Source organism: Dysidea avara, chromosome 4, assembly GCF_963678975.1.
Source record: "Dysidea avara chromosome 4, odDysAvar1.4, whole genome shotgun sequence".
Lineage (NCBI taxonomy): Eukaryota > Metazoa > Porifera > Demospongiae > Dictyoceratida > Dysideidae > Dysidea > Dysidea avara.
The window spans coordinates 12,815,104-12,827,500 of NC_089275.1; the positions used below are offsets into that span (position 1 = coordinate 12,815,104).

Here is a 12,397-nt window from a genome sequence, read left to right on the forward strand (position 1 = left end):
TACACTATTTAATTGATGTTGCCAATGCAAAATTACTTTAAATTAAATGTTAAATGATATTAAAAAATCGCTGTCTTAATTTAGCAAGGCTTCTAGTTAACTCAGTTATTAGCTTGCAGTGTTGCTACAATGTATCTACAATAATACATAATTGTATAATGATAACATTTTAACAAGGTGAACTCAGAAATCAATGATCAAGTGACAGGCTGTGAGAGCAAAATATTATCTACCTCATATATATGTACACTCTTGATAATCAAGACACACGATAGTGTGTTATGCGGCCCAAGAAGCCGGTGCGCCACACCGTGGATATATTGACAGGAAGAAAGAAAACGTCATTTTCACACATTTGTATCTTGGTGATCCCTTACCTGATTGGAACCAAATTTGCTACAGAGTTGCCTGCTGGCTAGGGGCGTCTACATACCAAATTTGAAGGAAATCGTGCCAGCCATTTCCGAGATACGAGCTGAAAAAGTTTCGATTTTTTTTCTTCTTCGTGTTTTTGCACACTTGCAAAAATTGCTATAAAATGCAAACGCGTACTCCGATCGCCTTGAAATTTGGCACACAGAAAAGGAGTCCAAAGGCAAATCGTAGCATCACATTTGGTGCAAATCTGATGAATGGTTTGGGAGTTATGACCGATTATTCGCGTAAAACAAGATTGATTTGTTGTCATGCCCACAGAGTAAACCGCTTCATGGAATGAGTTGAAAATTGCTATGTACGTAGATGGAGTAACAATCGTAGGAGTGCCTTTAGGTGGTTTGAATTGAATCGAGATAAAGACCATGGAGATATGACACAAAACCCAACCTGTATCACAATTACACGATTAATTTTTATGAATAAAAAAGTATAAGTTTTTACGCCTACTAGGCAAGCCACTTACAGCAATTAGCTGAAAATCAGTGTATAGCTGGAATAATCTTCATAGAAAGTCCTTGCAGTAGCACAGATTACAAACCACCGAGTTATGATTCGAAAGCCAATTCCGTGTAGAAAATGCGAGATCGAGATACTCTAATAGAACAGTCACCCTAATAGAGCATTCAGCTAATTTATTTACTTCATTATAGAATTATATTACATTACAAGTTATTGTAGGGAGTTCAGCTACAAACATTTAATCTTATAGACAGTTCAGCAAGAAGCAAGTCACCCTATAGAGAGTTCAGCTACAAATATATTGCTGTAGAGATTCAGAGCATTACAAGTACTAGTCACACTGAAGAGAGTTCAGCTATAAACAAGTCATACACCCTGTAGAGAGTTCAGCTACAAACAATTCACTCTGTAGAAGTTCTGCTACAAACAAGTCTTCGTGCAGAGAAATTAACAACCAAAATCCACCATCTAAAGACTTCGGCTTTACTAAAAAGTTACTCTGTAGAGAGATCAGCTAGAAATAAGAGAGAGCTCAGCTAGAAAATGTCACCTTGTAGAGAGTTCAACTGCAAACAAATCACACTGTAGAGAGATCAGATAGAAGAAGCCACCTTGTATAGGGTTCAGCTGTGAAGTGATCACCCTAGAGAGAGTTCAGCTAGAAAAAATCACCCCGTAGAGAGTTCAGCTACAAAGAAACCATCCTATAGAGAAATCAGCTAGAAACAAGTCACCTGTAGCGATATCAGCTACAAAGAAACCATCCTGTAGAGAGTTCAGCTACAAACAAATCACCCTGCAGAGAGTTTGGCTACAAAAAAATCATCCTGTATGTAGAGTATTCAGCTACAAACAAATCACCTTGTAGAGTACAACTAGACACAAGTCACCCAGTAGAGAGATCAGCTAGAAGAAGTTACATTGTAAAGAGATCAGCTAGAAGAAATCACCTAGCAGAGAGTTCAGCTACAAAGAAACCATCCTGTAGAGAGTTCAGCTACAAACAAATCACCCTGCAGAGAGTTTGGCTACAAAAAATCACCCTGTAGAGTATTCAGCTACAAACAAATCACCTTGTAGAGTGTACAACTAGACACAAGTCACCCAGTAGAGAGATCAACTACAAGAAGTTACATTGTAGTTACCCTATAGAGAGATCAGCTAGAAACAAATCATATTGTAGAGAGTTCAGCTACGAAAAGATCACTGTGTAGATAGTTCAGCTATATGAATCACCTTGTAGAGAGTTCAGCTACACAGAAACCACCATGTACAGAGTTCAGCTGCAAACAAACCACCCTGTAGAGAATTCAGCTACAAATAAATCGCCCTGTAGAAAGATCAGCTAGAAGAAGTTACCTTGTAGAGAGTTCAGCTATAAAGAAACCATCATGTAGAAAGTTCAACTACAAACAAGTCACCCTGTTGAAAGATCAGCTAGAAGAAGTTACCTTGTAGAGAATTCAGCTACAAACAAATCACCCTGTAGAGAGATCAGCTACAAACAAGTCACCCTGTAGAGATATCAGCTAGATACAAGTTACCTTATAGGGATCAGCTACAAACAAATCACCATGTAGAGAGTTCAGCTAGAAACAAGTCACTCTGAAAAGAGTTCAGCTACAAACAATGGGAGTTTCAGCTACAGTTCAGTCATGTATAAGAAGTCACCTTATTACCTACAGTATGATTATCTTTCATTGTTAAATATACACATAGACAGAAAACTGTAAACAACATTTCTTCCTTTGTTCAAAAATTCCTGCAGAAAAGAAAAAAAAAAAGCATGTTAAAAGGAAGCACCAAAGCCAGTTAATGGCAAGCTATGTGGCTTGCAATGCAAAAAGAAGTGATATCTAAACCAAAACAGCCAAGCTGTAAAAAAAAGAGTGCGGCCCTCAAAAAGGCCAGGATGAAAAAAGATGTGAAATCCAAGGTGGCGGCCAAGAAATGGCTGTGATGGTAGGTTAATGGCACAAATTTTAATTACGACAGTTCAGGTGAATTTGGTGCAGAATCCTAGTGGAGGAGGCAATGCAAATTCACCTGAATTGTCGTAATTAAAATTTTTGCCATTAACCTACCATCACAGCCATTTCTTGGCCGCCACCTTGGATTTCACATCTTTTTCATCCTGGCCTTTTTGAGGGCCGCACTCTTTTTTTATAGCTTGACTGTTTTGGTTTAGAATCTACAAATATACTGACATCTCACCATTTGGCTGTCCTGAGGCCATCTCAGTTATAGTGCTATGTATATCACCACATCTATTACTGTGTTCTACAGAAGATACGTAACTGTAACAAAGTAAATAAGAAACAAGTGCAAACTTGTGGATGGGTTTATGTTATCCAAGTTTGCTTAAAGTTATATGAATTAAATAGTAAATTTCTTGAGAAAAGTAAAAAAATGCATTACCACACTCAAATTTTGAACTTTCATCAAAGTGAAGGATCTGTAACTTGATGACTACTACAGGTATTATGCTTACAGTACAGTACATTATGTACAAATTTTCTACAAGGGTTGAACCACACTTTAATATTCATGATCAAATAATTATTTTGACTAGAATAACAAACAATTGAATCCTATAGGCAACATTATGTAGTGTAAACAATAATTTGGCTGAGGCCAAAAACTCAGAAGTAGTACAATTTTGATCATTGGAAACTGGTATCCCATATTCTTGTCCACTGACCACTATGGATTGGTAAGTAATGGCTGACAGTGATGTATGCAACCGATCAATGACCAATCAGATTTGACAACATCTACTGATCAATGACATTAGGGTTGGGAAATACTTCAATAGATCAACAATATCACCTAATCAAGCACTCGCAATTCAATTGTTGTATACAGTTATTTAGCCTTTGTAACATCATCACATAGACAATACTTATCACATCTTGCAATTAAATTTTCCACTTCATTTGTGTCTATTCTTGGTGTCATATATCGTATACTATGTCAATTGGTTAACTTTTTATCAGAGAAGTTATGCTAATAAACTAATCAATGTAACGTAAACTAACGTAAATTACTGTCTGTAGACATATGCTAGCCACGATTACTGTCTGTAGATATATAGTAGCCACCCCCATTCCCCAGTCCATAGGTATGCATGAATCCACATCCATTATTATATAGCTTATGTAGAGCCACGCCCACTGATCGGTTGTTATTATATGAGTTATAATCTATTATAATCGTGCTGCGATTAACTCTTTTAAAATATTGTGACTAGTTTTGTGAAAAGCAGGCTATTTAGTGGTTATGAGCTCGCAAAAAACTTCACAAACAACATAAGAAAAAATTAGGAATTTTAAATTAGAGTAGGGGCAGTGTACAGTGCTGCAATAAAAAGTACTGAAACAAGCTGGATCGGAGTAGTACGTAATGTCCAAATACTGTAAAACAATAAGAAGTGAATATCCCCAGGCCCATATGCAGGGATTTCAAAGAGGGGGTTCTAAATTGAAGCGGTAGGCAATTCCAGATGCGGGGGTCTGGGGGTGCAGACACTGAGAAAGGCTTAATATTCAATGTCCTGAGAATAGCCTCAAATTGCTTAAATGCAGAAATGCATTCACTGATTAAAAACTTCTCATACATTATTGTGTTGACACAAATCCCTCTCAACATGGGCCCATCACACACTAATGCATCATTTCTAAAGGTCATTCATTTGAGCTATAAGCTAAACCTTTTCACCATTGTCCAAACATGGATGATAACCATAATAAGCTTATAATACTATAAACACAAGTAAGCCTGGCTTGTTGCATTCAATGATATGAATTCTAAGGTGTCAAGTGTGTGCTGGGAGTCTGTCAGTTGTTTTCATGTTAACAGTCTATCAGTCGCAGTGTCCATCCAGTCTGGTGTTTATCATTGCTATTCCGGGCTCTTATTAGAAAATATTTAACAAATTACGATTGGAATTACTTGAAATATGTGTATAGTAGCTCTCAGTGCAAAGTGGTTATGGATGGCCTTATTAAGACTAGTATATTAAAAATTTAAAATTTAAAAATAAAGTAGAAATCCAAGCAATAAAAAGTAGTGAAACAAGAGAAGAGCAATGGTAGCTATTACAGCATAGCTCGGTGGGAAATCCCTACTTTGGCATGATATAGCCATTATTTTGCGTTCAATGCCACAGTAGGAATTTCCCACCAACCTATGCTGTAATAGCTACCATTGTTGTTCTCTTTTTTCACTACTTTTTATCGCTTGGATTCCTACTTTATTTTTAAATTTATAATTTTTAATATACTAGTTTGTTTAGTTTTTTGTTAAGGCATACAGCTAGTTATAAACATGTGACTGTTCTATTAGGATGACTACTGTGTTAGAGTATCTCGAGGCAGCCTGCAAGATATGCGCTTGGCCGCTTGCCCCAAAAAGGGGCGTGGTTTCGATCGATTATAGAGTATGTCGAGTCAGCCTACCAAATTGAAGGTGTGTGGTCACTGAAATACAGCTAGTGCAAAAGGAGTGTGTCATCGTGGTTTCAATCGATAGATCGATAATGCGTAGAATGAAGAATGGGTGTGATCTTGTGACCTATCGTGAAGCTATCTAGTACCAGTACCTCTGTACAGTACCCTCCGTCATAGATTATATCAGTAAGGAATATAATATATTCCTCAATACAGTAGCGTAGTCTAAGCGCCTTATGCTGTTTAAAGAAAGTGTTGATACGGAAAATTAATGCCTCGATATGGTTTCGTTGGATGAAGAAGACAAGCAGCCTGATTGAAGATAAAAGAAAAGACAAGGCGCAGAGGGCACGCACTAGTCGGAACCCCAAAAGACACATCCCACTGGTGAGTTTGTTATTGTGGCATAAAATAGTGGCCGTGCGCTGCTTCGTTTGGGCTCAAGGCTTGCGACTGTGGTCAGTGAGTGAGGCAGTGAGGCTAAAATTCGAGTTTTGGCGATTTTTAAAACATTTATATCCAGCCACCTGTAAGCATTTTGTTGCATTTAATGCTTTTTTATGTACTATATGGACTAGTACTATTCCGTAAAGGTCATTTTCGTCTCGTAAGATATCTTTAAGATGATTTTTAAAGGTGGAATTTTGGGCGGCGCACGAAAATTATACCTGGATTCCTACTTAAACGGTACGACCATAACGTTTGATACTGTAAGTAGAATAATAGAAGCCTTAGCGATAGAGACAAAACCACTGTCTGTATTCATGCATCATTAAAGTGGTTTCTATTTACACAGATAACCTCAAAGTGCTATGGTTAATGCCTCGGGAAGCCACATGCGGTTCAGCTGGAAGAAGCCATGGAAGGCGTGTAATGAATACTGAAGCACAAATTACAGTTGAAAAGATCGTTTTACAGTAAAAATAAAACTTCCAGTTTAAAATAGGGGGTTTGACCGAACCCCCTCAACCCCCCCTGGGTACGGGCCTGATCCCTACTGTGCATCTAGTGTAACACAGTAGGGATATTCACTTCTTAGGCCACTCCAAATAAATTCTCTGTTTCCCGTCCACCGCCACCATCTGGTTACTGCCTAAATATTCCATTATTCTGTATTCTTCCAGTTATTCTTGCATACTGATAGGCTCTCTTGAAACAGTGTCAGCTCACATGTCAGCAGTGCTATCAAGTCAGCACAAACTTCACGTTTGTGTTATTTTTGCATCTTACAAAGGAAGGAACAAGCTTAAGCATGCTTTAATGCAGCCTTTTTGGCTGGCTGTACTAGGAAAATAATGGCTTGAAAAGCTAGCCAATCATTATAATGAAATAATGGAAATGGACCGCTCACCCGCATGAAAATATGCTTGAGTCCAGGACGGGAAACAGAGAATTTATTTGGAGTGACCTTATTGTTTTACAGTATTTGGACATTACGTACTACTCCGATCCAGCTTGTTTCAGTACTTTTTATTGCAGCACTATACACTGTCCCTATTCTAATTTAAAATTCCTAATTTTTCTTGTAGCAGCCAGTGATTGACTCAGCTCACTCAGCAGTTCACTGAACTATCAACCCTGGCACAGTACTTGCATTAGTGACCAGCTCACTACACTCAGCAACTACCTCAGAGCTTGTAGCTACATGAACTCATGCACACACAGCACCTTAGATTATTTTCCTATTTGTGTATAAATATGTTGTACAGCTGTACTTTTATTAGTTGTGCTCAAGTTGCGCTCAAGTGGTGGTGCAACCAAACATGCTCCTTTGCGAGCAACCGCTTGCCTATATGGCACTTTGGTATTCTTATACTTGTGATAAATGGTACTGTGGTAACGGTACAACAAAAGTTTGGGAGGCATTTTAGAGCAATTCAAGGGCTTACTTTTGATGTGTATATTTTGCTGTAGAGATTATGAATGCTAATACTTGTACTATTGCGTTTTGTATCATTGTGTAAAATACATGTGTTTTGTATAATAGGGAAGGGAAAATGGCTGTCGATGAGGTTTTTCAATAGACTCTTTCCAAAAGTATGTCATTGCTATGGCAACACCTTTCCGCCATTTTGAATGGGGCCACGGTAAATAATCTCAATTGCGCTCCATTGAAATGTGGTGTTAGCAGCAGCTTGAACAGCCTAGAGCCATATTGTTGAGGGACAACCCATCAATACCTTCAAGGTGGCAGAATTAGTGTTTCTGGTTAAAGGCAGCTGGTTATTGTGGCTGAACAAGGCATGAGACATCGACAGCAGTCAACAACAGTAATTGCTTTGTCGGAGGTTTTGTCAGCCCATACAATTAAGTTTGCATAATCAGCTGCCGCTACAGTCATTATTATCAGTACAAGAGTCAGTGAGGAGTATAAATGGTTAATATAATTCACTTGGGTCCTTAGCTTATATGATGTTTCAGCCAGTTACTAATATACAAGTAGCTACCATGATAGTTATTGAATATATATATATATTATAGTCAAAATTTTAATTCACATGTATATACTCAGTTCAGATTCATTATAAAACAGTTTCAGAATCAACAAACTTTGGTTTCTTATATGGTACTTTTACAGTTGTTTATTTTGTTATCTGCTTTACCAGTTATGCACTGGAGGACAAACACTGCAGGCAAAGCCTGTACGAGGTGTTTACCACAAGCCAGGGAACCTAGACAAAAATCGTTGACTAAAGTGAAATGGGACAAATACCTAGAAAGGGTTTGAAAAAAAATCCATCCCTAGCCTGACTTTGATCTGCAGGCCACCCGGATACCGGCCAAGCACCACACTCCACTGGACAATTGTTGAAGTGGAAGTACAACCTACTACAGTGGTACCAATCACCTAAAAAGTGTTTGCCAGTACTCCCATTTGTATTTACACACGTTTAAACTCTCAAGAAATTAGGATACCTCTCTACTAAGGATACTTTATCATGGTCCCATTTGTATTCTGTGCAGTTGATCTCAAGCCAGTGTTCATGCGATCACACCTAGTGCTTCATATGAAAAGAATTGTGGCCAATGAGATCCAAGTATTTTCACTGTATAGTACAACATTCACGTGTGACTGCTAGATACATGTCAGATTAAAATGTGTGCTATACAACTATCAAATACTACACTTCACAAATCTGCTACAAGTATATAATGTAGGTCATACTGACTCATGCAAGCTCCCTGATTATCAATAGCAAGTCATGTTATCAAAGAATATAATACCAGCAGAGTGTTTTCTCATCAAAATGTTTTTAAGGCCTACATGGTACTGTATCAAGGATGACATCACTGGATATCTCTTTAGATTAAACTTAACACTGAGTGACATTATATGGTTAGAATTTGTACAATATGGGTATCCATTCTGAGAGAGAAATGATCTCTAAACGGTTCAGTCTGATTAGACTTTGTCTGTAGTACTAGTAACTGAGTCTAGTTAGTCAGCCACCACTGTACTGGAAGACACATACTAATGTATGAAACTTTCACTTTCACAAATATACATCATTGTATGTATAAAATTGTCACATAAGGTGATCATGCCACATATATAAGCTGCGTACATGGAAATGTGATTTACCAGTTCTACAAATGCACGGTTAACCAATCATGGCACACTATAGCTACAATGCCTTAGTTACTTGACAAGCCATGTTATCTGAAATGATGTACCCACTATACTGTTTGCTGCGGTAGCTGTTTCACCTCAAATCATTTGAGGTTGTCTCTGTCTCAGAAATTTAGTTTACAGCACAACTCAGCATCTGTATTATCAGGAGCTCCGGACTACATGAGCTCCTGTCTCCATCCCTATCCTTAGTAAGACCAGATGGGTTACACTGAATCGATCTGCCAGATTGAAACTTCGCAAAAAGTAGTATCTACAGTCTGTACATTCCACTCCTTGTCCTTACTCACAACGATTGTCACGGTAACAATTTATGCTCGTAACAAAGCCATGGATAGTGGCAATTACACTTGCTAGCATCATGGCCATCGTCTTAAATTTCGTCAGAAGCATCTGTGATTTCCTTTTCCTACTTCTTTTCTTTAAAATACACGAAAGAAAAACGAAACAACTTCACTGCAAAGACTGAATACGCTGGAGAACACGCCATGCGCAGACCTCTCAACTCTCACAATTTGGTCGTGAGACACACGATTTCAGCTTTGATGTCACGACCGCTTGCTGATCTCAAGATTTCTCACGATTTTCAACAAAATTTCCTAAGACACGCTAAATCTCCTTGATTCAAGGCCCAAAACGTCTGTACCAGATATCACGTGATCATTAATTAGAAGGCGGTTTTCCGTGTTTTTGACTGTGTCACGAATGAATATGCTGCCAAACAGTTTAAACTCAAAGGTGAGAACCTTTGGAAAAAGCCTCAGCACACATTTAAGGTGAGAAATAAGGTGAAATCCTACCATTGGTGTTATTACAAATGTTTATTGCTTAGTTTCAGTTGTTGTGAGGTCACTGGTGAGGTGCATTGACTGGAGAATCTGTGCTGAACACCAAATCCACTGCTGGATACTAATTACTCAAGAAATGTGAGGTGATTTCCATAACGAATTATTGCTGAACTAGTGCATCATAAGTTGAAAGAATTTCATCACGTGATCCAACGATGGAGCAAAGGTAGTAGGTTCTTATCGTAAAGTAGGCTACACTGTAGCATAGAGATATTATAAGGCCAATGAAACTTGATTACCAGTTTCTCACTCAGATTTTTGAAAATTTGATGCGGGCGGGCAGTTATTATTCATTATTTTTCCAGAAGTACAACACACATCCAAACATGAAGATTTCTGCCAAAAAACAGTGAGATCTACATTGATTACTCTTGCATTAAATAGCTAAAGTACATTACTAATCTATAACAAGTGATTTTTCCATTAGAGTATAGCTGATTGCTCTATTAGAATAAAAATGACTGCTCTATTAGAGTATTTCGATCTGAAATACCAATAATGAAATTCCATGCAGGTGTATCAAAAGCATGCGGGCGATGACGCGAAACTGCTAATCAAGTTTCATTGGCCTAAGCTGCGGTAAACAGCAGTATTGCACTCACATAGCTAGCTAGTAGTGCCTTCTTAACGATTTTTTGTGTATGTGCATGAGCCCCATCATAAAGATGGTAGACTTCACAGCTGCATGGGGGTGGGTGGCTGGCTTTCTCACGACCAGATCTGCTTCCAGGTTGAGAGGTCTGCATGCGCATGGCATGATAGCCCCATTCAAAATGGCGGCCAAAAAGTGGGCGTGGTTTTGGAAAGAGTCTATTGACCAGTTCAGCCAAGCTAAGGCTGTTAAAATGATATAGACTATGTTTAGGTTGTTTTGATGTATAATTTTCCTAAAAAATAAGGATAAAATTCAGTGTCATAAAAACGTTTTATGGCTTCATTTGACAAATCCTAATACCGTTTGTTTTGACACTGATTAAATCATCACCCATTAATCTAAACCATTCAAATGTTACGGGCCCCACACTAACGCTAGCAATACTTAGACTAAACACTTACCACATCAACTTACTGCAATCGGTATCAATCACGAAGCAGCCACACCTTTCGCCGACATTTTTTTCTGTAATTAAAGGATGAAACAATTAGAGTCTAGTTGTGGACGCGCCTATTATCTGATTATGTACCTAGCAGCTGGCATCATATTATCTGTGCTGGCACATGGCACCCTAGCACTTCTAAAACTTGTCACCTGTGGATGACCCGCCGTAGCGGATGGTTGAATACACCGTAAGTGTACATACAGTCATGACAGTGCCTAAAAAATATCTCGCTTATCTGTTTTAGACGGATGTACGTCGTCAGGACCAGCCTCAGCTGGTCAAAACTGCTGTATTTAAGAAAACTTCTGACTGATCACCCAGCCTTGGGGGTGTAGAGCGGAAAACCTGGACATGGCAGTTATTATGGGGGACATGACGAGAGCTGCTAAGTTGTTGATAAAGTTGTGACTGGAGCCATTTCTGTATCTTGGGTTAGTGGCGTATATCACTTCAGTATGCCATTATGGTGAGTGTGTGTAGTGTATCGAGGGGGTGTCCCTCCAGTAGCCACTATACAATATTTAAATCTGCAACCGCCATCAAAGCGATAGTTCAATGAATTCTACATGAATGACAATGGTCAAGCTGCTAACCCAGCATGGTCAAAGGATAGATAATGTATGTGTTCCTATGGACTGAAAATGTGTGTTAAATTATTTACACGCACTATATACGTTATTTACCTAACCTTGTTGCAGTGCTCCAATATGTACGATGTACTGGCTGGCTGGTTTGAGCTTTTTGGCTATCTCTTCTGCTGCCTTCTCCCGCTTATTTGAAGGCCAGTTTAAAGACGTGGACATCCCTTTTACATTGTTTGTTGTTTTACATTGTGTACTAGGAGAAATTCATTTGACAATGGCAGGTACACTTCAGCTAATACAGTTGTATTTCAGCAGCAGTACTATTAACCAACTTCTCGTCATGCACCTCATTTACACAGCCACCAAAGAAATGTGTGATACATTGAAATAAATTTTATGCCACAGTACTGCTTAGGCCACTTCAACTAAATTACTTGTTTCTCGGCCCAACCGACCCATAAAATTTGTAAATGAAATGTTTTTGTTCATTTTTAAAGATCACGTGTTCGATCGCGTGAGTTGGCCATCCATATCTGCTATGCATGGGGCAAGCTTGGTTAATACAAGAAGAGTTGTAAAAACAGACTTTGGATGGACATTTGATCATTTAGACATACTAACCATAACTAATAGTTTGTCATCGAACTCAATCAAACGCTGTAGTTACACGTGTTGTCATAACTTCAGTTTAAAAAAATTATTACCACCTATTATTATTTTAATTATACCTACCTACCGACCCACTTTTCAACTAGTTTCAGTCCGAGAAGCAAAAGATTTAGTTGAAGTGGCCTTAGCTTGAACTAAACGATTACACAAAGTAGTACCTGTTTTCTATTTGTTTTCTTTTTTTATAGAAATAGTGCCCAAGTGAGCCTAAGGGAAAAAA

The 12,397-nt window shown here is 38.3% G+C and overlaps 3 protein-coding genes across 5 annotated transcripts in view; 2 read left to right on the forward strand and 1 right to left on the reverse strand.

Moving 5' to 3' along the window:
- Positions 1-12,394, reverse strand: part of LOC136253058 (uncharacterized) — a 107,214-nt gene extending 94,820 nt beyond the window's left edge. The window contains exons 1-4 of one of the 2 annotated variants that reach the window (XR_010699925.1): positions 11,613-12,394; positions 11,009-11,559; positions 10,881-10,944; positions 3,112-3,177 (exon numbers count right to left, since the gene is read on the reverse strand). Coding sequence is in view for 1 of the 2 variants with exons in the window: in XM_066045648.1 (XP_065901720.1) it covers positions 3,112-3,133 (22 nt within the window). In the remaining variant the exon portion in view is untranslated. The remainder of the gene's footprint in view (positions 1-3,111; positions 3,178-10,880; positions 10,945-11,008; positions 11,560-11,612) is intronic. The other variant, XM_066045648.1, reaches the window with a different exon arrangement.
- LOC136253055 (long-chain-fatty-acid--CoA ligase ACSBG2-like) overlaps positions 1-12,397 on the forward strand; it is a 193,263-nt gene that overhangs the window by 128,603 nt on the left and 52,263 nt on the right. The window lies entirely within an intron of this gene.
- LOC136253064 (long-chain-fatty-acid--CoA ligase ACSBG2-like) overlaps positions 11,144-12,397 on the forward strand; it is a 205,277-nt gene continuing 204,023 nt past the window's right edge. Inside the window, exon 1 of the mRNA XM_066045671.1 lies at positions 11,144-11,390. The gene's annotated coding sequence lies outside the window, so the exon portion shown is untranslated. The remainder of the gene's footprint in view (positions 11,391-12,397) is intronic.